General features: G+C 47.8%; 1 protein-coding gene across 1 annotated transcript in view; it reads right to left on the bottom strand.

The window, feature by feature from the left end:
• The window catches only part of WDR62 (WD repeat domain 62), a 699,214-nt gene that overhangs the window by 659,513 nt on the left and 13,188 nt on the right, over nt 1–26,513 (bottom strand). Inside the window, exon 2 of the mRNA XM_085625650.1 lies at nt 24,975–25,066. Coding sequence (XP_085481776.1) covers nt 24,975–25,066 — 92 coding nt within the window. The remainder of the gene's footprint in view (nt 1–24,974; nt 25,067–26,513) is intronic.

Below are 26,513 nucleotides of genomic sequence, written 5' to 3'. Positions count from 1 at the left end.
CACTTGATGGAGAATCTTAACAAAAGTTCATAGGACTAATGCTTCTGTCTTTTCATTCTGCAAAAACATAAGACAAGTGCTGGGGACAAAAACATTAAGATAGTTGTCCCCGCAGCGGGAACCTGGCGGCAGACTTTAAGCATATGGTGTGGTCTTGCGTGGCTATGTCCCTTTCTTGTATATATTTTATGTTCTGCAGAAAAAACCCAAAGGTCATACCAGCAGCAATCTGCTCCTAGAGTATTGCAGGACCTGTCACCCATTTCCAAAAATAAAAAAGAAGTCCTAAAACAATGCACGAAAATGGCTGCTACGTATGTTTAACAGTAGTTGGGGGGTGCTCTAAGGGATGGCTAAACACCGGAAGAGGCATGACGTATGAATGCCCTTGACAAATGGGGAGAATGCAAAATGGAGTGACAATGGTGCCAACTAATGGGAAGTCTATGGGCAGGCTGTAAGCCCACGAAGTAGATACAGCATGTCTCTCTTCGTGACAGCGCATGCGCGCCAGAGAGCCAGGACCTAAAAAGACATGAGCCAGGAAGAAGCAGCATTTATTTTGAACATCGCATAGGCAGTGATCTTAGACGTTTTAACAATGACCCTTCGCACATTTCATCAGTTGCGCTTATTATACAGCACTGCATCCTAGATCTACAAATCCTATAAAAAACCCTGAAATCAAGCATTTGTGAAGCCAATAGATTAGAACATTAATAGGTGCTCTTAGCTGTAATTACTGAACAATCATCTCTTACCAACACACCTAGGCGGTCCTAGCGCAGAGATACCCTTATGGGGTGATTCGAGCGCTCTATAAGCACATATAACATATATTGTGCGATAGGCGATTGCACACACATTTTGCATATGGGTTATATTTCGGCGGACAGGATACCCATCACCACTGTGCTGGAGTAACCTGTTAGCCAAGATCTAAATCAGGCCCTAAAACTCAATGGAAACCAAACTATTTCAGCTCTGTACAGAAAAATGTCAACCCTTACTTCTTGGCCCAGCTGTAAAAAACATAGTCAAAAGAAATGAGTTCTCTAAATGCGATGCACAGAACAGCTACCTTTCTCTCAAATTGGCCCTGAAATTCGATCTCCATCAAGCAGAAGAAATAGAGGATGAAATATCAGCACTGGAATCTCTAAATAATCAATGTGTCCTCCTGATAATTTCAACACACCTAAAGAACTTACAGCCTCTGAATGCCTATGTAGCGTGCTATGAAAACAGTTGTTGATTACCATAAAGCAAACAAAGAGATAATGGACAGAGCGCTGAAATGTTTCAGACACTCCCCCACGGTCACTATTAGATCTGGGTTGAATCCATCATCGTTCTTTAGCTCACTTCGCCACCCGAGTTCAGACCCAGCCATATGCAAATCAGTCTTGACCCTGTTCCTCATGGGAACAGTCCAGCCCGAACGGCCAAGCCAGGTATTTACTGGACCGGAAAAAAGCATCCCGGGACCGGTCTCAGGGTAACACACCTCATCAGCCTGTCTAGCTTGAATCCAGTGGCAAAGTGAGCAAGGGACTCACGTCTGGGCATACCCTGCCAACTTAGGGCAAATGAAGCAAACACAAAGATAATGGACGGAACGCTGAAACTTTTCAGACACTCACCCCCAGTCACTATTAGATCTGGGTTGAATCCATTATCGTTCTTTAGTTCACTTCGCCACCCGAGTTCAGACCTACCCATATGCAATTCAGTCTTGACCCTGTTTCTCATGGGAACAGTCCAGCCCGGCTTGACAGTTCGGGCTGGACTGTTCTGATGAGGAACAGGGTCAAGACTGATTTGCATATGGCTGGGTCTGAACTGGGGCGGCAAAGTGAGCTAAAGAACGATGATGGATTCAGTATGTATCTGTGACTGGGGGTGAGTGTCTGAAAAGTTTCATTGCTCCGTCCATCGTATCCTTGTGTTTGCATTGATTACCATAACACTGATTCATCTGTCTAGAACTCCTAAAGACATTTACCCTGCACAATTTAAGAAACATCTTTGTTGCTACCCAACAAGTGATTTACTATTACTTTTTAACTGGTCTTTAACCATGGTTCTGGACACTGAGAAGCAAACTGTATAAAACCTCTTACTCAAAAACACCTTCCATCAGTGCAAGACGACCCTAGTAACTTCTGTCCCATTTATTTGTTCCTCTATTTAGGCAAGCTAAATGAAAGATTCATTGTTACTTAATTGCAGAAATTTGCAATAGGAAACAGACTATTCTATTCTTTCCAGGCTGGATTCTTACACGATCGGTGCGATTATATCATTAGACCTTTCTGTGGCGTTCAACACCATCGACCACAACATACCAATTAAAACTCAAATTATCTGGGGTTCACTAGAAAAGTTCTAAAAGGGATTCCTTCTTTTAAGAGAAATCCCAGTCTGTGTCAGTCCCTTCTTTCATATCCAGTGAAGACCTTTAAAAAGTGGTGTCCCCCAAGGTTTGACAGACTCACTTCTGCCACTCAACCTGTACACACGTCCCATAACAAATGTATTCCATCTGCATGTGGGCAGTGTTATAGGAATGAAAGGTAAGAGTAGGAGCTATACCACAAAGTGGCGGGGACGATCTTCTCCAAATTTAGGTTTCCATTTGTCACTGTTGCCGCCATGGCCCAAAACACAAAGAGTGCTCAGTTTTGTGCTATACGCTTTCCTCTTAATGGTTCCCTTGAGGATACCTTCAGGTTCAGCTATTCTCACAGCCTGCTGTATGCATGTCCACAACCCCTTTTCTGTCAAACGTTCTCTGGAAGGGGCTGGAGGATAGAGTACAGCTGATTCTGATCGAAATATGATCTGGTATGACAATTTGCTGCCATTTAGCGTTTCCTCTCCTGTGCAGTACAGACCAGGTCCTCCACCCAAACTGATGAGGCTGCACGCATGGCAATTGAGCAGTGCCAGTCCTTTTGCCTTCCTGATGAGTTTGTAGATGTCATCTTAGGGTCCAGGAAGCTGCCACCGGACCGATCTGCACAGTTCGCTAGAATGAGTACATCCAGTGTTGCAAGATAGAAGGAATCAACCCCTTTAAATATCGCCTTTCTGACATTTTGCAATTTGTGTTGTCCTTAGAGCAGCAGGGCCTGTTTATGTCTACATTTGTGGGCCATCTGGCAACCCTGTAGGCCTGATTACCACATGTTCACGCCGACTGCGACCGCAAGCAAGTGAGCGGGCGTCCGACGAGGCACGAGGGGGACGCCGAATTGCCGCTTTGTGTTCTCGCGGCTCCAGCTCCCATTGAATTTTGTTTTCTTCCCATGGTGGGGGCCCAACAAAATACCATCCGGTTGTGGGAGGCAGAGCGTGATCAAGTCTCACCTCCCCTTCCCCCCCTGTAGCCCCGCTGCTTCTTTCCCATACCGGCCGTGCTGTTGCTGGAGAGCAGAGCGCTTGTGGAGTGCCGGAAGAGCATGCAAGCCTGAAGAACTGCAAGCCTAGCAGCAACAGCGAGTAGAGAGCACAGCAAGTTTTCTTGCCGTGCCACGTCCACGTTCTTCAGATATTAAACTTGTGCCACCAGCAGAGCAAGAGAGTAAGAGGTGGCTGTGCAGCTGTGGAGCATCGTATAGTGTGACTTCAGGGGGGCCCCGATCCAGCCTGGTTTGTCCGTCCTTGGTGCTGTCTTGGTCCAGGGCCGGCATTGGAGGCACTGGGCACCACAGCTCACCTACCCAGGTAAGCCCAAAGCGAACCGTGGTGAACTTGAGCGGTGTGTCAGTCTAAACGCCACCTGTGGGTGGTGCCCAGCGCAGTACAGAGGGGCCCTGTGGTCCAGTGGTCACTGCCTGACTTCAGACATTTAGATTTAGTTGGAGCGGCAGCATATGAGCAGGATTGTCTCTCTCTGAAATTGTGAGATTGAAGGGAAAGATTGAGGCTTGATAAGTGCAGAATGGAGAGCGGAGTCTGGAGGAGAGTGGAGTGGAGAGTGAAGGGCACACTATCGCCGGAATTTTGAACTTTTCTCTTTCTTCTTCGATTAAGGTGATTAAGCGCTTAACCGTGTGGTGGCAGGAATCAACTAGGCAAGCCTGAAACTCAGCCCGAAACCCAGAGCGAGAGGACTTCTAGAAAATTGAGCCCAGGGGGAGTGCTCGCCTCCTCCCCAGACATAAACTAAAAAGATCATTTAGCGGCACCAGACAATTACAGCATCTCTGCTATAAATCCCACCCTGTTATAACTGGTTTCTTTTGTAAGAAGCCTCGGATGGACCCTGAGGTGGCAGCTGTGGTTCAAGAAGGCCAGATCTTTAACTTCCATCCTGTAACGCCTTCAATCTCTTCTTCATTGCCTCTTGCGGATACACTGGAACTCTAAGGCAGCCTTGCTGGGTGCCAGGTGCAGTCTAGTGGAGGGCCTCGGTCTTTGGATCAGATCACTGAAAGAGTGGAGGACGGCTCCAGTGAGCAACCACTTGATACACCTCCCGGTGCTCCTTTGGATTCTGATCATCTTGCCAGCCAGCAGAGTCTTTATTAAATAGGACAAAGCAGTCAAAGCTGTCAAGAAATGACTAAATGATTGAGATTTTACCAGTTGTTTCACCAGACCGGACAGACTTCCATAAGGGATCAGGCTTGGACGGCGGCCTGGATGATCACCTTGGCGCTCCCACGGTGGAGAAGGCAAAGTTATGTGAAGAGTCATCGCTAGGGGAAGACTTTACACTCCCGGATATTGATATAGAAGCTCAAAAAAGGGCCCTGGAAGACCATTTTGACTGTAGGCATAAAGACAATCAGTTAATGAGTGGTCATAGAGGTGTCAATACTCCAATTGTAAGCTCCTCTCCTAGGCGCCTTTCTATGCCTCTCTTATACAGCAGTAAAAGTCATTTGATTGGTACCTCTATGGAGTCTGTCCATGATGTATTCTTGCCTGATTCTCAACCAAAATGGGGAAATGAGAGAGAGGGGGTGCCCTCAGAATATCTTGTGTGTATTGAATTTCTTTTAAATTCCATACTGTCCCTATTAGAGAAATCTGTACTGAGTTTTGACCACATACTAGAAATGATTTCTGTAATGCTATTTGAAGTGCAAAAGGTAAATAAGTCTGATACCACTAAATCTATCCCTACGATTCTCCCCCAGATGGGAGAACGGCCAAGTGATAGGACTGTACCATACCTTCCCTCGGGAGAGTCGAGAGACGTCTCTGTACAGGCAGGAACTCCTCTCTTCCTTGCGCCCCCCATGGCTCCTGTATGTAATCTTGAAAAGGAAGAGTTATGCTTAAGCACATTATTTGAGGAAGTCGAACTGAGTCCCCCTTTGGAGAAGTCCATCTTGAAAATTTTCCCTCTGTTTAAAAAGGGTAGAATGGGGGGCGCCGGAGAAATTGAGAAAATCAGGGGCCATGCCAAGCAATCTAAGCAAGTGGGGAGGGAGAGGCGTTAACCTCTCCCACTACTACTCAGGTGTACTCCCCCACTTTGTCAGGGAAGGGAGGATAGAAAGTAGGTAAGAATGATAGCCTAGTATCAGTCAGTCAGTCAATTACTTTTATTCGATAAATAAAAATCAAGAAAAGACAAACAGATAGTCACATAAAATACAAGGCAAAAATTCATCAATTACAATAATGATTATGAATAACATTTATCAAGATTAAAAAAATAAAATGAACATATTTCATGAGTTCAGTTCAAAGAAACCGCCAGCCCTGCACACCCTACACACCAGGTCAGATCATAATCGAGCTTGGCCGTACGATGACACGCTTCTTGTTTATGCGAACAGCCGCAACTAAAAAACTTGCTACATAAAATGCAATAGTGGTGCTAGGTAAAAGTTGCAAGAACAGGAACGCTGGCCTCACTTATAAAAAACCAGCCTCCTTTAGGATAGGTAACAGGTATTTTTTCCTAATCTGTGCGTAGTGTTCGCAAAACATAATAAAATGTAATGTGTCCTGGGTGGAAAAATTATCACAATCGCATGGGATTGCGTTTTCAGGGATAGCCCATATGGGATAAAAACCGAGCACAAAATGTATCAAATTAAAATGAAATTTGATTAGGAGAGACCGATGAAATGGACTGGTTACAAAGGCCAAATAGGGTTCAAGACCAGGAACAATTATAAGAGCATAGTTCCTTCTAACTAATGGCTTTTTTAATTCTGAGTCCTCCCTCTCAGCTATAAATAAGGTAACTAATGCGGATTTAATCCCCATGACATCCTTATTATTAATACGGTCGGGGGAGTTGAATAACTCTGGTCTGCCTACTATTGCCCATGTCCGTTTAACGTATGCCAGCCAGGGGATTCTGTAGGCTCTGTCCAGGGCAAGGCAATCTTTAAGTATCAGGTGGGTTAAGGAAATTTCCTTGTTGAGCCAGGTTTTTAGCCAACAAATAACGGAGGCCACTTTAATTAGGTCTGCAACATACCCCACACCCAGCTCTGAATGTATCGTAAAGGTGGGTGTGGACTGAGGGACGGACAACATAGCCTAGTATCAAAACATAAGGGGAAAAACATGAAAAAGAAACACACAAAAAATGAGATGATTTTCCAAACGGGAAGTGTCAAAAGTGCACTTTTCCTGGATTTTGGAAAGCCAGAGCGATACCCATTTAATAACGGAGAAGGGAGGCACTAAAACACCACTAGCAGATGGCAACCCAAGAGAATCTATCAGAGCGCCCACGGCATTAACTGGGAGTTTGGGGGACTCTGGACCGGGAGTATCTCCTTTAACCTGGTCGTTGCAGTTCCTCCAAGGAATCCTTCCCTCCTCTAAGGAGTTAGTGGAATCATTGGGAGGGGAAATGCACATGGGTTATGGGATCCCCTCACTGCATATAGGTACTAGGTCCATTGACTCCATTGATCCCAGGGTGGACGGTATCCAAGAGGGAGGGCCCCAAGCTCCAATTACCCCGCAGGTTGGGCCGAATAGAACCCACATAGGGTCCTCATTTCCATCTGATAGAAATACTGAGGTCCCAGCTCTCAATACGGTCTCATACTCGAATATCCAACACCATGGTGGGACGCAAGTTGCCAGATTTACGGATCGGGTCCCTTTATAGATTCCCTGGAGAGATGCCCCAAAGAAATCTAGTGGGGTACAGCCCAGTTTATCTCCCATGGTGGATTTCATCTGGCTATTTGATAATGAATCCACCCCGGTAAATAGAGGTTACATTCTTAGCTTATTTTCGGAACTATAGTCATTAAAGCTGATAGCTAGCAAGGATATTTTAAATGTGACGATTAATGTACATGACACTGTTCCGTACTCTAGGGTCACTTTTTGTTCCCTGATAGTGGCCAAACTGGTTTTAAAGAACTGTGAGCATTTTTTGAAACGAGGGCTCGATATAACACCTGCTAATGAATATGAGGAAAATCAAATTGCGGGCCCTAAAATCCAATATCTGAAAGTTTCTAAGGCTACTAATTCAGTGGCGCTAGATGCATTGGGCCCCGATACAGAGTATTCTGTGGGCAATCCTAAAGATATGGTGGTTTCCGTGGACTGGAGGGGGCATTTAATAAATGTTGTGCCCAATGTGGCAGTTGCCCCTCAGAGTCCAGACATAGAAGATGAATTCGCCCAGTGGAGTTGGGTTGCAAGAGCCCTGAATAACACCCATTCGGAAGCAGTAAGGAGTGCTCCGTTGACATGTCTGGGAGATTCTGGCAGGTCCACCTCCTTCCTTGTGGCAAACTTGTATATCCCCCCTGGGAAAAAGTTTGATCATCTTTTGCGTGTATTTTTTTCTTTAATTCAGGATATAGCTACCAGGGAAGATTGCCTCCTAGTAATATTAGTGGGGGACCTAAATGCTAAAATGTCAAACTCTGCCTCTGGGATTTATGCCAATACTGACAAAGAGGAAATTTGGCACATTCTCGAGATTTTTTTACCAAATAAAATAAAAACAGATAAGCGGGGGTTTCTTTTGCTTGATAGCATTAGAAGTCTAGACCTAAATGGGAGAGTGCCCGTTGATAAAATAGCCCATTTTACCTTTCATTCTCAACATACTCAGAGCCTTTTAAATTATGTGATTGTTTCCTACCAAATGTTTGGGGCCTGTGCTAATTTTTTTTGTCAGCCCGTCGATATGGAGCAACCATAGTATAGTAGGTATGAGAGTGGTCTTTGATCTACCCTCATTGGACTCGGGGAACGACAGTCAGGGCACGAACACTTTTAACAAAGTAAATGGTCGGTCCTTTTGGACGCAAAAAAACATCGCTGAAGTAGGCTCCATTGTGAAGATGGCTTATGTAGAAAAGCAGGGTATTACTCATTCCAACATTATACCCTTCTTTGAGGCTCAAATGAAGAAGATTTGTAATTTAAGCTTCACATCTTCTGAACATCGCCTGTATAAACAAATTATGTCCCATATGATATCTTTAAAACAAGCAATTAACCATCTCGTTCAAAAACAGCATATACATTTTCTCTTTGGCCGGCAGCAGGAAATCAATCGTCTTAAGCGAGTGAGAAGACGTATTATGCTCAGTGAAAAAAGAAGGGAGCTTGATGCTAAGTGGCTAGGGCTGAGGGAAGCCGCAAGGGCCAAGGATTCAAGAAAATATTGGCACTTGATTGCGGAATATTGTGATTCAAGGCAGAGGGCTCTACCCATACCGATTCCAGAAAAGGACTGGGTGGATTACATTTCTCAGTTTCTCTGGCGTTGACTGATGGGGTTAACTCCGCGTCTACTGAATTTACCCCCCCCCCCCCCCATCAGGAAAGGAAGTGGTAAATTATATAAAAAAATGCTAGAACCTCTGGCGCACAAGGGCTGGAGGGAATCCCAATTGCACTAATTAAAAAGGAGCCAGAAGCATGGGGTGATTTTTTAGAGCCACTTTTTAAATAGTGTTTCTTTATGAATAAAATCCCCCCTCTTTGAAGGTGAGCATGATAGTCACCCTGTATATAAAAAGACCAAAAACTGTGCGACTAGTTTTAGACAGATTGCCCGCCTGGATGCCTCAGGCAAACTATTTGCAAAAAGCATATTATGCCATTTACAACAATGGGTTTATGATCAGGCTATTCTTCCACCGGAACAAGCTGGTTTTTATAAAGAACCATGGCACCCTGGATAATATAGCGGTTGTTCAGACAATTGTAGAGAAATAGGTTTTCTCCAGAGGAATGCTAATTTATACAGCTTTTATCGATTTCTCCACGGCATTTGACAAGGTGGACCGCCAGACGCTGTGGAGAAAACGGTCTTCCTTGGCATACCAAATCATCTTTTGGGTCTGATTATGGAATTGCATACAGACACCTGGTGCCAGGTTGTGATGGGAGGTTCGCGGGGATTATCATGTAAAATTAGAACGCACAATGGGCTTAAGCAGGGTTGTCTATTAGCACCACTTTTATTTTCTTTGTATATCGCTGATCTCCCTGGCGCTCTGAACTCTGTAAAATTGGCATAATGTCCATTGGCTCTCTATTATATGCAGACGATGTTGCAATATTCGATCTAACGCCCATTGGCCTGCAACGTCGTCTGGACGCCTTAAGTAAATATGCAGAGGCTCACTTCTTGAAAATTAAAATTTGAAAAACCAAGATTTGGTTTTTTTGCAATAAGGGGCTCAGAATAAGGAGATGTCTAAGATGGATGCTTGGATCTGAAAAACTGGAACTGGTTGACTCGTATTTATATTTAGGGAAGGTTTTTTCCAAAACAGGTCTTGACTTGGAGCATAATAAACATTGTGTTAGCAAATCTGTCTCTCAGGCAAGTGCATTAAATTGATTTTATAAAACTTGCGGGAGTCGCCATTTTAGCCAGGTCTTATCTGTTTTTACGGTTAAAATACCTCCCTCGTTAATATATACTGCCGAGGTGTTGAACATGAATTATTGGCTCTCGTTCGGTAAGGCGGAAGGACGAATCCTGAGTCAAATTTGCAATTTAAACTCTTTGGCTGCCCCACATGTAATGTGCCTTGAATTAGTCTCGCCCTTCATTTTATCCCAGGCAGCGGTTTTGAGGTGGGGTAACTCCCTCATTTTGGGGGAAGAGGGTACACTTAGGGCCGCCCCGAGAATAGAAATCTTTGGCACACTAAAAGAACAATCAACGTTTTTTAGGTCTGTTGTATGTGCAAATGTTACTTTCGGTCTTAGTTTGAATCCCGTTTCTCTTATGTCTAAATCTGTACTGAAATAGATCCCCTATCAGTTTGGAGCGAGACGTTGCTTTAAACCCGTCCAGGTCCAGTAATGTGGCGGTCAGTGGAAGCTCTTTGGGAAATAAACCACAGCCTTATTTAACTTGGAATATCCCTCACAGGATTAGAAGGCTGATACTCCTACTGAGATTCAATCTGCTGCCTCTAAGAGATGTTACTAGTATCTGGGATAAAACACCTAGAGAGAAGAGAATTTGTGAATTGTGCCAGTTGCGAATTCAATATCTAAATCACGTCTTATTTGTATGTTCAAAGCTGCAAAGTGCTAGAAGAGTGTTCTTAAAGCCAGTTTTTACCAAATGTAATATTTGCTCTGCTCAGGACGCACGATCTTTAGTTTTGTCCCCTCTGAAATGGTTTGTTTTAAGATATATCAATTTTTAAAAACATTTCTGCCTATTTATTATAAAAAATTCTAACAGTTTTATTGTTATGACTTAATATTGACTGGTCGGTTATTTGATTGCTTCATGTATTCATAGCACTATTTGCACATCTCTTATGTTTGATACAAGAATTTTTTACTGGTTGGTTATTTGATTGTCTGATGTATTTAAAGCATTATTTGCACATCTCTCAGTATGTTTGATATAAGAATTTTTATAGCAATGTATAAGGACGAATTCTGTATTGTATGTAAAGCTTGTCCTTTTAATTTGTTCGTGTGTTTTTGTGGACCTCCATAGGAGTTCCAAAACAAAATAAATTGAATTGCGATTACCAAAGTTATGGAAGGAATACTTTAATTAATCCGAGCCACTGGTGATCAACAGGGCCCACATTCTTACAGATAATCTCCACATCTTAAAGGCAGGTATTGGAGGAAGCAATTTAAGCATATGGGGTCGGACATCCTCTGGATCTAGACTAGCTAGCCTTTACCATGAAAGACCCTCTGTAGGTAGCCATGGCTCTATTCCAATCTATCCATGGCTGCCTCCGCTGCTCTCCAGAAGCATCTCAGTTGCCAACATCTGTAAGGAGGCTACATGGACATCTTTGTATACTTTTGCCAAGCACCACTGTCTCAAATCTAATGCACTCAGCAAGGAGTACTGTGCCCAACCTGTGTTGCTTGACTTTACAGTAGTTTACCAGCACTGCTCAATGTCACCTGCCATGGAGGTATTGCTTTGGAACACACTCATCAACTCATCAGGTGAGGAATATGAGGGAAAACATAGCCATCATAAGAAAACATTTACTTACCTTTGGTAACAAGATTTCTATTGGATACATAATCTTCCTGAAAATTCCTCATGACCCTCTCTTCTCCCTTGACGAGTAAGTGCAGTGGAAAATAAGATTGCAAGGTACATAAACATGTTTATGTGCTGAACTGGACACTGACATTGTTTTCTCAGTTTTACCCCGCAAGCCTCGATGAGGTATAGAAAAGATCAGGAAGTGAAGCCACCTCATGGGTTGGCACAGAATATACTCCGGTGTCGTCAAGTCCAGAGGTAGAGTTGTGGCTGAAACCTCATATCGCCACCTGGTGGTGCTGGAGAACTGTTGCTGGGGAAAAGCTTCCTCGAACAATCTGAAGCCTAGAGAGATTAATAATTCATACTCAGATCAATCTGCTGGAAAAATACGCACCCAGCAGGAATATTCTTACTGAAGGTAAGTAACTTTCTTCTCTGCAAGATGTGGAAATGCCCAGATACCAGTCAAGCACCATACGTCCTCTCAATCCAACTACTACTACTACTACTACACAAGCCTGTATCTCACAGAAATTATAGCACGCGCCACAGGACTCTATAATTGACTGGTTGCTTTCATGTGCGGGAGCACTAAAGAGTCACTGACACCCAAGGCTGAACTGGTGTTGTGATGGATGAGTCGCTTTCACCACTGGCCCTGGAAAGCCTTTGAAGAGGGCTCCTATTGATAGGGCTTTCATCAATGTAGTCACCAGCAGCCACAGTTACATGAACAAGCACTGGCATAGGCAATATGTCTCGACTTTGCGAGAGCTGTATTTTTTTTGTTTTTGCTCTACAGTAGTGTGGGTGTATTATAAGTGTAGATTGCATGTGTTGTGGAGAGGGAGGCTGAAATTAGCATTACCCATGGAAGACACTTTTTTGTACTTTTTGCATTGCTTAGAAGATGAGCGTCAGAAGAGTACCAACAGCACACACTAATAAAAAAAATCAAATAAAAATGCCAGAATGTGAAATGGAAGGTTATCAAAATATACCATATATTAACTGTCACTTTAAAACATCTCACGCTTTTATCTTGCTTTGTTTGGTAAGCAAAAAACACTAATGAATTTCACTATTTTTTTCCATTTTATGCAACCATCACAATTTGGAGATCTTAAAGGGGAAGTATCACATTTCTATTTAAGACATAGCCTTCAACCATGGTGGGGGCTATCAATGGTCGATGTAATGGAGGTGAAGGCAGCAGGAAGGTTCATGCAAAGGAGTTGGTAGCAGGAGGCTGGTGGTTACCAGAGGTTTATGCAAAGGCGGCAGTTTAAGCAGTATAGTGGTTACGAATTGGTCATACAAAAAGGCAGTAACAGCAGTATGGTTGTTACGAATGGTTCATACAAAGGAAGCAGTGGCAGCAGGATGATGGGTATGAATGGTTCATACAAAGAGCCATGGATGATGGTGTGAGAAGGTGGCCTGGTATATGCTGTCCACTAATTAAAGAGGGCACCTTGTACCAGTCCACATGACCCTTATGATGTATGAGGTCAAAGATAACCTTTAGAAAGCTATCCTAGTGGTAGCTGTGGAGAGCATTCTTCAGTCTTAATCTTGAAGGAATGTAAAGCAGCTTGTTTTACCAGAATATCACCTCCTGAATAACAAAATAAAAGAACCACACAGTAGTTATATAAAATATGTATTGATTAATACGACACTCTCTACTAGTCTCTACACGAGATTAGACCACAAAGCACACAATACTGAATCAATAGAACAGTCGTAAGTAGCACAATACACAGCGGGCTCCAGGGGGAGACTGAACCATATACTAAAAAAAAATGGTATAACAATCTCGACTTGACTAGACAGTACCTAGAGCACGCAGAATTGCTGGGACCACAAGGAACCACCCAAGGCAGTGACACAGGGAGTCCACGGAGGAAGGGTGCAGTGAGGAAACACAACCGCGTGCTCCGTACAACTCTATGGGAAAGTCGCGGTTGCAAAGTTAAAGTTTAAGGAAACTTCTACGAGGACTTCAAGAAAACCCTTTGGAACATAGGAGGTTCTAGAGCCAACCAACCAATGAGTACCAAGGTACCCGTGTTACCTATCCCAGAGGAGCCGGGTGCGAAGGGGTCAAGTGGTGTCGAAAACCTTTGTCGTTTTCAATGGAGAGCTGCAAAGAAGTACTGCTGCCGGGAAGGCGAAGAGTGTCCAGTGGAATCCAAATCTGGATTCTAGGTGAGAGGAACCTGAAAGCAGAGGGGACAGAGTCTGGGTCACTTCAGGTGACCAGGGGCTCAGCAGTTGAATGCCCACCGATGTCAAGTGCTTCAGGTGCGAAGAAGGGATGCTTGACTCTTCAGCCACAGGGACTAGGAGACGTCGAGGACGACCAGGTGAGCTGTCCCACAAAAGTTGTCGAGTTCTGAGGGGTCGATGTCCGGCTGGAGCACCAACAAGCCATGGCAAATGCAACCCACGCAGGAAGGACAAATAGGTTACGGTTTGGACCAGCAAGGTCCAGGGGACTCTCCAAGCAATTCGGAGTCAGGGCACGTCTGTAGCAACCAGGGAAGCCCTCGCCAGGACCCACAGGCCAACGGACCAGGGTTCGCAAGGAGACCTCAAGCAAGTTTGCAAAGCACCAGCCCACGGAGCACTCAGTGCGAGGAGGCCAGACTTTGTTGGTGCAAATACTACTCGGGATCAGGACTACTCAGAGTCCAATGCACAAGCTCAGGGGTCGCCAACAAGCATATGCACTTGCAAATGTACGCGGTCCCCATGAGGGATACTAGTTTCAGAATCGCTGAGAGAGTAGATCGACCTCAGGGACCTTCGGAAACCCACCTCCTGTGTTGCTGAAATCTTCGACGTCCTCAGGAGCTCGGGAGATGCAAGCCGGTCAGATGCACTGAGGAGCCTGCTAGTGCAAGGGAGTAACTCCTTTACTCCAGGGGAGATTCTTCAGTCGTCCAGCATCCTGCAGGCAGTCGAAGTACTTGGTTTCTTCTTAGTAGAATCTTGTCCAGGTAAAAATCTAAAGTCCTGTAGCCAGGTAACCCACTTTATACCCACGGAAAAGTGTTGGACAGATTCAGGGGACCCTCCTAGGGGAGGGGCAGGACAAAGGGGTGGCTACACCCATGTCCTTTGTCCAGTTTCTCACCAGAGCAGGAGCCAATGGCTCCCAGAACTGGTTTGAGCTGGACTATGCACAGGGACACCAAATGTGCCCCCAATGCAGACTTTCTGGCACTCTCTGAGTACACCCACCCAGCCCCAGTACACTAAACCATGTCTGGGAGGTGGTCACACCTCCCTGTGACAGGATGCCTATCGTCATGCTTTCCTCTGCTTGAGCTTGGCTCAGCAGCAGGAGAGCAGAATCGTGTCTGTGGCTGGCAGCGTCCATTTTGTGCTGCCCGGGTCGAGAAAGCTGGTACCGGGTAGACCGGTGACCCACACAAGTCCCCTTGGGAAGGGTGGAATCAAACCTCCCACACCAGTTACTGGTGTGGAGGTATGATTCAAAGGTGTTTGACACCAAACACAACATGTTTCTAAGCAGCAGTTTTAAAGTTAGCATTTACAGCGAGGTTATAATGCATTTAGACCTATTTATCTGGCTGCATCACAGCCAACCCCGGAGAATGGTCTCCGAAGGCTGCAGAGGGGCTCTGCTCATGCAGGGGCACCCTCTCACGTAAAACCCAGCACCCTGTCTTCAGGATTGATAACAAAAGACACACAATTGATGGACGGAATGCAGGACAAATCAAAACATTCACCCCAGGAGGAGCCTAGCGCGCAACCAAGATGGCCGCGTAGGTGCGAGGCTCCCGAGGACCTCCGCGACCTCCTATCACTATCCTGAACATATCCTGTCCCAGATGAGGGGACTGTGTTGGTGAGCCCGAGCTGAGGTGGCGCCCGTTTTCCGCTTCCAAATCGGACCTCGGACACCGACTTTAACACCGATTGAGGTTTGCGGCCTTCTCCTAGCCGAACCCCGGATTTGCGTTGTGGGGCGATCCAGTGACGAAGTGAATAACAGCGGCGGACAGGGCTTGGTGGCTCGCGTAACCCGCACTTTCACTTTCGCTTTCGTACCCTCCTTGCTGTCTATGCGAGGTTGGGTCACGGGGCTTTGAGTGTTGGTGTGGCCTCGCTGGGGGACCCTGCCTGCCCGCCGGCTGTGATCCGCCCCGCAGATCTGGGGTGGCACCCCCCCGGAGCCCGTGGACCGGCTTGCCCGCCCTTCACGACGTGGCTGGTGCGATCGGGAGACTGGGACCATGGCCACGAAACAAGATGGCGATCGGGCAAAGGTAAAATCGACCCGGCGTGGCGCAGCCCATCAGTCCAACAGCATGGATCGCTATACCCTCCAGAAGGGATCTCCTGAGGTGCCACGCAAGTCCCCTGAGGGCCCTACTGATGCCCCCGATCTGCCCACGGATCTGACTCTGCGGGATGTCATGGGCGCCATCGCCGAGATGAAGGCCTCTGTGGGCCAGCGTTTTGACACACTGGCGCAGAAGATCGACTCGGTCCTCGTAGATGTTGGCCTGATAAGGGCCGATCTCTCCAAGACCAACGACCGAGTCGATTCTTTGGCCCACACCGCATCGGGCCTTACGACAGATGTGGCGGCCCTGCAAACGGAGGTGCGCCGGCTTGCTCGGGCGAGTGCGCTGATGGATCGTCGCCTGGAGGACTCCGAGAGTCGGGCCCGGCGTAACAACATCCGTATCATCGGGGTGCCTGAGGGACGTGAGGAAGCGGCGGCGGACCTTTTCGTGGAAGACCTGATCGTTACCCATCTCCAGCCAGGGGGGCTGAGTAAATTCTTTGCTGTGGAGAGGGCCCACAGGGTTCCCGGGGGAAGGCCTAAGGTCGGAGCCGCTCCGAGACCTCTCATCGCCCGGATTTTTAATTTTCGGGACAGAGACGCTATCCTGCAATCCTCCAGACTACAGGGACCGATTAGACTTGATAATATGGACATTAATTTTTATCCTGATTTCACCCCTGCGGTCCAGAAGCAGAGACTGAGCTTCCTTGGTGTCAAGCGCCGTCTTCGGGACCTAAATCTCAAATACGCCATGCTCTTCCCAGCTAAGCTGCGAGTGGAGGTGGAAGGTCGCACACACCTTTTTGATCGTCCCGAAGCGGCCGGGGACTGGCTGGATACTCTGTCTGGAGATCGGGATCGGGGTGGCGGGGGGGGGAGCGGCCGGGGGAGAGGGCTCGCCGGATCAAGACTGAGGGACTAATATTAGGCCTCGCTCGGGACAAAAATGATGCCACTTTTGACTATACGTCGGATTGCTTAAGTTCCCCTCCTATGGAGGTTGTGTGGGGTCTCTTGGGGGTTCTCCCTCCTCCTCTGGGGGTCTAGTTAGTTTAACTACCTATGGGGCGACAGGCACACTGCACGTTGGGGGGGCTGTCTGGGCTCATGCAGGGGTGCAGGGAGGGGGGAGTTGTGTTGGGGTGGGTGGGCAGGGATGGGGCGTTGTTCGTTATTATCACAAGGCAACCCTTTTTTTGTGTAGGCTCTACTGTGCTCTCGGGGGGACGAATGATGGTTTTTGTGTATGATGGGGGGTAGGGAATTAACTTTGTTGTCTTGGAACGTCAATGGACTGGGGGACAGGATCAAACGAGGTGTGGTCCTACAGTATCTGAAGCGACTCCCACCTGATGTGGTCTTCCTGCAGGAGACACACCTTATTGGCAATTCCTTCTGCGCCATGAATCGGCGTGGCTACCGCCTCGTGGCCCATTCGGGCTTCACGTCAGGCTCGAGGGGTGTGGGTATCATGGTAAAGAACTCGCTCCCGTTAGAAATTGATGAGGTGCTCCACGACGACAGGGGACGTTGCACTGTCTTGGTGGGGAGAATGGAGGGCAAAGTGGTTGTCTTTGTGTCAGTGTACGTCCCACCGGGGCTGCAGTCGACCACCTTTGCAGATCTGGGGCGCCTCCTCCTTGGCCTTCCGGGGGGGCTTCTGGTGGTGGGGGGGGGGATTTCAACGCGGTGGTTTCTGGGACTGTGGATCGTCACCCCCCTAGGGACCTCCCCCGGGCACAGGCGTGGCTATCCGGCCTCTTGGATACACTGGGATTGGTGGACTGCTGGCGCTTAAAACATCCCACGCAGCTGCAATACACTTTCCACTCGGGGGCCCATGGTAGTCTCTCACGGCTTGATTATGTCCTTGTCCCGGCGGCCCATGTCGGGAGGGTGGGGGAGGTGCGCCATTTGGCACGGGGTATCTCGGACCACTCCCCGCTATTGTTGCATTTTGATGTCTTTCCGAGGGCTGAGAGCAGGGTGGTCCCAATCAATTCCTGGTACCTGCGCGACCCCACCATTCGCGCTGACTTGATTAAATCCCTCCAGCGCTATTTTGAGGAGAATGTGGGGTCGGTGCCTTCAGCTATCTCCCTGTGGGAGGCCTTCAAAACAGTACTTAGAGGGGAGGCCCTATCCCTTATTTCCCACGCCCGGAGGCGCGAGCGGGAGGAGGTGACCCGGGTGGAGGCTGAAATAGCTGAGCTGGAGGGTAATCTAAATGATGGGGTGACTGATGCTGCATTACATGTCCTCCAGCTCAAGCAGGCGGCTTATAGGGCCCTCGTTACGGAGGCGGCCAGGGGCCTCAGTAGAGAGCAACAGGGGCGACTGTATGATGTGGGTGATAAGGCTGGTAAACTGATAGCGTGGTTGGATAAAAAGGAGAGAGCGAATCGTGTGGTCCCGCTGATTGAGAAAACGAATGGGGTGTGTGTAACTGAGCCAGAAGAAATTGTCTCCTGTTTCGCGGAGTATTTCCGCGAGGTGTATTCCCCGGTCTCTTCTTGCTCGGAAGAGGATTCCCGTGCTCTGCTCAGGGATATCGCGCTGCCTTCCCTGTCCGGGGAGGACAGGGTGTCGCTGGACGCCGCTCCCACCTCCGACGAAATCGCCATCGCCATACGCTCGGTCGCTTCTGGCAAGGCCATGGGCCCGAATGGTATCCCTATCGAGCTGTATAAGCTGCGACCGGATACATTGGCGCCTCACCTCCGCGCAATGTTCCTCGCGGCCCACTCGCTGGGCTCCCTCACGCTTGACCAGCGTCTGGCTACAATCGTGGTGATCCACAAGGAAGGGAGACCTCGGGATCGGGTTACTTCTTATCGGCCTATCTCACTACTGAATGTGGAGCCCAAAATTCTCGCTAAGGTACTCGCCAATCGGCTGGTCGGTGTGGTGGGAGATCTGGTTCATCAGGACCAGTCTGGCTTCATTCCCCATCGCAATACAGCCCTTAATCTGCGGCGTTTGCATGGGGTGCTTGCGCGCGTCCCATTCATACGGGAGCCGGCCATTTTGGCGTCCTTAGACGCCACCATGGCGTTTGACACGCTTGAGTGGCCATACATCTGGGCGATGCTTGCTAAGTTCGGGTTTGGCCCAGGATTCATCAGTTGGGTCAAATTGTTGTATGCGGGCCCATTGGCACAGGTGGTCGTGAACGGAAGAGTATCGGCCCCATTTGAGCTGGGCCGGGGCACGCGGCAGGGCTGTCCCCTGTCGCCGCTTCTTTTTGCGCTTGCCTTGGAGCCCCTGGCGGAGTGGCTGCGGTGGGAGCCTTCCATCCGTGGTCTCCGTTGGACCCCCCGAGTATGAGGACCGCGTATCCCTATACGCTGATGACATCCTTCTGTACCTAGCCTCCCCACGTAAATCACTTATAGTCCTAGTTGATGTTTTACACTCGTTTGGTCGTAACTCCGGTCTCGTCATCAACTGGGCCAAATCGTGTGTGTATGTTCTCTCTGGGGAGGCTCCTATTCTCCCGCGGGGCTGTCCGATCCAGATCGCCCCGCAGGGATTTCGGTACCTGGGTGTCTTCATTACTCTGGACCCGGAGGCCCGGTATGAACGGAATCTGCTTCCCCCCCTCCAGCGTTTGCGGGTAGATGTCGCACGCTGGCGGCGCCTGCCGCTTTCGCCGCTCGGCCGGGCGGCACTGTTCAAGATGATGTCTCTGCCGCGTTTTCTGTACGCTCTGCAGAACACTATGGACTTGGTCCCGGCGCGCTACTTCCGTGAGGAGGAGAGTCTGCAACGCCGCCTGTTCTGGGACGGGAGGCCGCGTATTGCTCTGGCTAAGCTGACGCTCCCATGGTTTGACGGGGGGATTGCCCTCCCGGATATTAAACGGTACTATTGGGCCTCCCAGCTCGCTGCCATTAACCATGGCCTCTACGGGCCCGCCTTAAACCCGGCATTTGAAATGGACAAGATGCTCCTGCCAGGTGGCGATTACAATCGAGCGCTCTACTCTAGCGCGCCCGACGCTCGTCTGACGGGCCCCACGCGTGTCATGGTGCAAGTCTGGCACGCGGCCAATGCAGCTCTGGGGTGGAAGGACCGTTTGACCCGGGCGTCACCACTATACGCGTCTGAGCGGTTAGGTTCCCTGTGGACCTCTAAGGGCTCCGAGAAGTGGGACATAATAGGTATCAGTAAAGTGGGGGATCTTTGGACGAGGGGAGGATTTAAAACGTTCGATATGCTGCAGACGGAATTCCAGTTGCAGGGCAGTGAATACTTCCGGTATTTGCAGGTCCGTCATGCGCTGGGCTCCGTCTTCTCGGACGTTGCCTCCATCCCGGAATATTCCCCCCTGGAAGATACAGTGCTGGATGGGCACGTCCCGGACAGCACGATCTCACTTATATACAAAAAGCTGATAAACAACCGCTCGGGCCTGTTGACTGCCCTTCGTGCGGCTTGGGTTGCCGACGGGCTGGAGTTGGACGACGAGGACTGGACCTCCGCGGTGGCCTCCCCGAAGGAGGTGGCCATACCGGCTCGCCTTCGCTTCGTCCAGCTCAAGATACTCCACCGGGTCTACATGACGGGGCCAAAGCTTCTGCGTATGGGCTATGCCGGAGATGGGTTGTGTAAGCGTGGGTGTGGTGCTTTGGGGACCTTTATGCATATTTTGTGGGAGTGCCCGGAGGTAGAGGGGTTCTGGCGTGGTGTACATGAGGTGCTGCGTCTGGTCACGCATGTGGCGCTGTTGCCTGAAGCGAGGAGATGCCTGTTGAATGTGTGGGAACCGACTGATTACTCAGCGCCGCAGACGTGGTGGGTGACTCTGGGATATATGGTAGCCAAGCGTGATATTGCTCAACTGTGGGGATCCCAGAGGCCCCCGACGGTCTCGGCCTGGAAAGAACACATGGACTAGTGCATGTTTCGCGAAAAAGTGGTGTATGTGGCGAGGGGTAAGCCTGGGACATGGGTGAAAGTATGGGGCCCCTGGAACGCCTACCGAGGGGGTATCTGCGCGCCACCGCTGCTGCCTGATCCCTCGCCAGCCCCATCCCCTTAGCCGACTCATTCCCCCGCTGCCGGGCATTGGGTTTCCCCCAGTCCTCGCTTTGCTCTCTTCCCCCTCTTCACACTTCTGTGTATAGTTGGGATCCCCCCTCTTGGAGAGCACGTGCTGCTATTTTTGATTGTGGGTTGCCTTGTGGGTGTGGTTTTAATTTTTGTTGTTCTTAATTTAAAATGAAACCGCATAATGGGGCCTGGATGATGTGGTTTTTGACATTGTTATCTACTGAGAAATGCTCCTCCTGTAATACCACGTGTTCCATAAATGTATGTCGTATGTTCCTACCATTGCTAGCGGCCGGCCGGAAGGTTGTGGGCCCATACTTGTATACTTTTAAGACCTGTAATAAACGGTTTCAAAAAAAAAAAAACATTCACCCCAGTCAAGAGATCTGGGTTAAATCCATCATTCTTTTGCTCACCATGCCACCCCAGTTAAGACCTGGCCATATGCAAAGCAGTCTTGACCCTGTGCCTCATGGGAACAGTCCAGCCCGAACTGCCAAGCCAGGTCCTCCCTGGACCGGAAAAAAGCATCCTAGGACCGGTTTCGGGCACGTCTGGGCATACCCTTCGCACTCGGGTGGACAAACTAGGGTGGCATGGTGAGCAAAAGAATTATGGATTTAACCCAGATCTCTTGACTGTGGGTGAATATTTTGATTTGTTCTGCATTCCGTCCATCAATTGTGTGTCTTTTGCTTTCTCGCCCTAAGTGCGCCAGGTATGCCCAGACGTGGGTCCTGGGCTCACTGTGCCACTGGAATCAAGCTATCCTGGCTGAAGAGGGGCGAAACCCCGAAACCAGTCCTAGGATGCTTGTTTCCAGTCCAGGGAGGACCTGGCTTGGCAGTTCGGGCTGGACTGTACCCATAAGGCACAGGGTCAAGACTGATTTGCATATGGCTGGGTTCAAACTGGAACGGCATGGTGAGCAAAAAAAACAATGGATTTAGGCCTAGATCTATGTACTGGGGTGAATGTATGACATTGTTCTGCATTCTGTCCATCAACTGTTGTTTTTGCATTCAGGATTGATAAGGCCTGCCATAAGGGTGACTAGTAGGTTTTTAAGTGTAGTGATTTAAATACATATAGTGAACCTTTATCTAAGTAAGTGGTGCAAGCACTAGATTACACAGGCTGCTGTAGCAGACCTGTTGTGTCGTTTTGAATGGCCTCTCATGGGTGGCATAATACATGCTTCAGCCCAGGGAAGGCTTCTGGGGTACCTATGCCCTGGGTACATGGTGTACCATATACTATGGACTGATAAGGGTACCCCAGTATCCAATCTGGAGTGTACCTAAAGTACATACATAGCAATTTAAGGGAGAAAGCAGATAGGCTGGGGTCCTGGATAGCAGAATCCCAGTCAGACTAGTCCAAAACAGTGTGACATCAGCAAAAAGTGGGGGTAATCATAAGAAGCAGATTCTACTTTCCTACAGATGGTTACAAATGTTTCATGTGAAGAGGTGGTGGCAGCAGGCTGGTAATTACGAATGGTTCATGTAATGAGAAGATAGCAGCAGGCTGGTGGTTATGAATACTTCACGAAAAGGAGCAGCTGCCAGCACGAGGGTGGTTGGAAACGATTAACTTGACCATATTAAAGTGTTAGTGCACCTCTTTACCGCAAAACTTTAGGTACTGATCTGCATTGTTTCCAGACTACATTAAATAAAAGCAGTCCTTCCAATAAGATGTGCTGGAGGCAAAGAAGCAAGCTGATTGGCTGAAGTGGACCTTTAGCAAGGAGACATGTAGCATGCGACGTGCCACGTAGTCAAACATACACTTTAGTCATCACCAGCTACATCCAATCACCAAATGCAGAGTATTTCTAACCAATAGCTTTGTTTTATTCTGTGACTAGTTAGAACTTGCAGTACTAGCATAAGTGTGAGTGGTAGACTGGCATATGTGTCCCTGTCCCAACTTGTTATCTCAAGAGCGTAGTTTATGTAATCGCTCGTCCCAGGTTTCCAGAGACCGCCACACCACTGTAGCGCTATATCCAGACACTACCTTTTTTAGCGTCTTGCATTGGAAATGATTTACAGTCCTGTTTACAACAGTACAGTAGTAAGAAAAAAAACATGATCTTCAACCAGAAGCGCACAATAAAAACAAGTAGCGACGGGCGGGAGGTGGTGGGGGTGATGCAGAAAAAAGGCTCATGCCCACTATGCTTAAAGATACAGCGTGGCAGCCGTGAAGCGGGTGCCGTGCTGATCATAAGCAAAATGTAAAAGCAGGTGCATGTGGACAAAAAGAAAGGCATGCAGCCTCCTGAAGCAGACGCCATGCTTAAATATGAAGGGCGGCGGCTGTAAAGCGTTCATCAAGGGAAATGCACGTACACTTGCGTTAAGTGCTCTTTTAGAATTAAAAAAAAGTCGCGGAGCCAGTAACTAAAATGGGACAAGTGGAAGCCTGCTCTATGGAAGGGAACAAATAACGAAAAGGGAGGAACAAATAGGAAAAATAACCACAAGGAAACAAGGATTTTTAAAGGACACTGGGACAAACAAATTAAAATCAGTGGACAGGATGTAAGCTCACAAAGTATATACAGCAAACACAAGGAGATGATGTATGGAGTGCCGAAACTTTTGAAACACTCTCCCCCAGTCACAGATCTGGGTTGAATCCATCATCATTATTTAGCTCACTTCGCCACCCCAGCTCAGACACAGCAATATGCAAATCAGTCTTAATCCTGTCCCTCATGGGAACAGTCAAGCCCGACCTGCCAAGCCATGCCTTCCCTGGACCAGAAACAAGCATCCTGGGACCGGTTTCGGGCTAACAACCCTCATCAGCAAGGCTAGCTTGAATTCAGTGGCAAAGTGAGCAAGGGACCCACGTCTGGGCACGGCCTGCCAACTTAGGGCCAACAAAGCAAACACAAGAAGATGATGGCTGGAGTGCTGAAACTTTTCAAACACTCATGCCCAGTCACAGATCTGGACTGAATCCATTATCATTCTTTAGCTCACTTCGCCACCCCAATTCAGACACAGCCATATGCAAATCAGTCTTGACACTGTGCCTCGTGGGGACAGTCCAGGCCAAACTGCCAAGCCATGTCTTCCCTGGACCGGAAACAAACATCCTGGGACCCGTTTCGGGGAAACACCCCTCATCAGCCAGATTAGCTTGAATCCAGGGGCAAAGTGAACAAGGGACCCACTTCTGGGCATACCCAGCCAACTTAGGGCCAACAAAGCAAACACAAGGAGACGATGGATGGCGCAAGAGCAGCCAGAACAACACTATTTGACAAAATAGTGTTGTGAGGTTGTAATTAAAGCCTACCAAGCAACAACACACGTAACAGGGGGTGTCGCCATGGGAGGTTAACAAATGAGACAAGGCGGTAATAAGGAGGGACTAATAAGACTTTTGACCAATGAACAGCAACCGTTTACAGTGGACAATGACACAAGCCAATGAAAAATGTGGAGGGAGCTTCAAGTCCCTACCTCAATACAGCATGCCTCGCACAGCAGCACATGCACAGCCCAGGATCGACCTAAAAAGGTTTGCAGGGAGAGCCTCTCCAGGCAAACTTGCAAAACGGCCAATGTTATCTGCAGCAAACAGGCAAAACTAAGCTAGTCATTGACTGACACTATTACCATAGAACAGCTCTCCTGGGGGGGGAATGTTTCAAAATATGACCAGCACTGCAAAGCACGAAATGACAAACGGGTTAAGTCAGATCTCCTTTCTGTACATACTCTGTATTTTAATTTTTTTGTTATGACCATTATGTGTTGTGTCTGTAGACAAGATTCTAGAGCTAAGGCCAAAAAAATAAATGCGGGGGCCTTTTATTTTATTTAGCTGATGAAAATGAAAGACATTTTTGTCAGTGATAAACATTCCAAGATTAACACATATCAAACTACAGTCGAAAGCAAAAACGAGCAAGAAATATTAAATATTTCAGGACACAATGTACTCCATCACCAGCCCCACTAAAAATTCCACGAAAGCTCCACGGTTTAAAAGATATACACTATTACTTTTAATCTCTTAACAATTCAACGTCAGAATACTTCTTAAAAATGAAGCATTACAACCTACTGAAAACAAAGTAATGTTGTAAAAACAGGATGGTATCCTCACCCTGCAAAGTAGGCAATGACTCCAGAGTTGACATCACAAGTAAAACTACTGTTGCTTGTTGAAGTAATTCCTAAAACGGTTTTCAGTTTTACCTACGAAAAAAGAAATAGCTATTTAATAAATACAATATAAAAACATACAACAGCCACAGTCTATATACACAAATACACACAATCACAGTTCATTGCAAACAGTGAGGAGAAGCAAGTAGTAATAGGCAGGTAGTCCATGACAGCCAGCAGAATCAAGAAGTATCAAGCAGCCAAACTCCGTTCAGGAGGCCACAGGGCAGGCAGATGTTTATAAGCCAAAACCGTGGGGGAATTGAGACCTTTCACCTTTGCTGTCCTGGGGCCAGCCCGACTATGGCTCTGCAAACTAGGTCAAGAGCAATCCTTTCAGCACTTGACGCCCAGGGGCTTATTTACAAGCCCCTTGTACTGCTGGTGCGTCACCTTTAATATGTGAAAAAGGGAGGCACCGGCTGCGCAGGGGGCTTGTAAATAAGCCCCCCAATGATAGTGCTGACGCGCAGTTACAGGTTTCTCAGGGAGGTTAGTGCAGGTGGTTACTCAGGCTCAAGATTCAATACCACTGTTATGACCAGACGTCCCGGATTTGCCCGGACAGTTCTGGGTTTTCAACAGCTGTCCCGGCAGATTTTGGCAATTTTGGCTTATGTCCCAATTTTTAGAGTAGGGCGGCTGAGACCACTGAGAGGCACTTATTGGTTGTTCTAAAGTAGTACTAGTTAGCAGCTGTTATAAGTAAGCAATTTAATTAACTGGTATGATGCTGGCTTTAGAAATTACATTTTATTTTATTAGTGCTTTTTCTGTGATCCTATGTTGATAAGAGTTGTCACTTTGCGCAGCACCGTTGATGTAAAATTATAGTCCTCCTATTTTTGCAAAATGTCCCGGTTTTTGGTTCTCAAGATCTGGTTACCCTTATTATACCACCTTCCAGTAGCACAGAAAAATCATTGTCCAACTCAGTGCTTCTCTTTGTAGAAAAGACAAGCACTTTATTACACATAAAACAGAGCACTACTACACACTCAATTGTGTTCAAACACCAAATTCACGGAGGTGGGCTTCGTGCTTCTCAGGGACATCTGCTGCTTCAGCCTTCATCTTGCTCTAGTGGGTCTAACCACCACCACCACCCTCCCCCAAAGCAGGTTCTATCTTGAGCTTACTTATTTTTGGGCGCAGCTCTTGCTTTTCCCCTTCTATTGAGGTTTGGGACACGTGTCCGATCAATCACTCACAAGATTCGGGTTAGCAGCTCTGGGTTGCTCCCAGCCCTCTCAGTATCTCACCAGCTTTGTATTGTAAGTACAGCGCTGTGTTCCGCCTTTCCCCTGACAGTGGGAGATCGCCTTCAGCAGATGGGATCCATCGTGGGTGTGCGCACACCAGGAAAGGTGCTCAGCCCACATTCTGTCCTCCCGCGGCAACGGGATCTCACTGCTTTGATTTTGAATCTGCAATTGAGCCCTTTGTATCTACACCCTGCATAAACCCCCAGCACGGA

This window comes from Triturus cristatus, chromosome 9 (assembly GCF_964204655.1).
Source record: "Triturus cristatus chromosome 9, aTriCri1.1, whole genome shotgun sequence".
Taxonomy (NCBI): domain Eukaryota; kingdom Metazoa; phylum Chordata; class Amphibia; order Caudata; family Salamandridae; genus Triturus; species Triturus cristatus.
The sequence above is the reverse complement of the archived record's forward strand: the minus strand, read 5'-3'. Positions and strand labels throughout refer to the sequence as shown.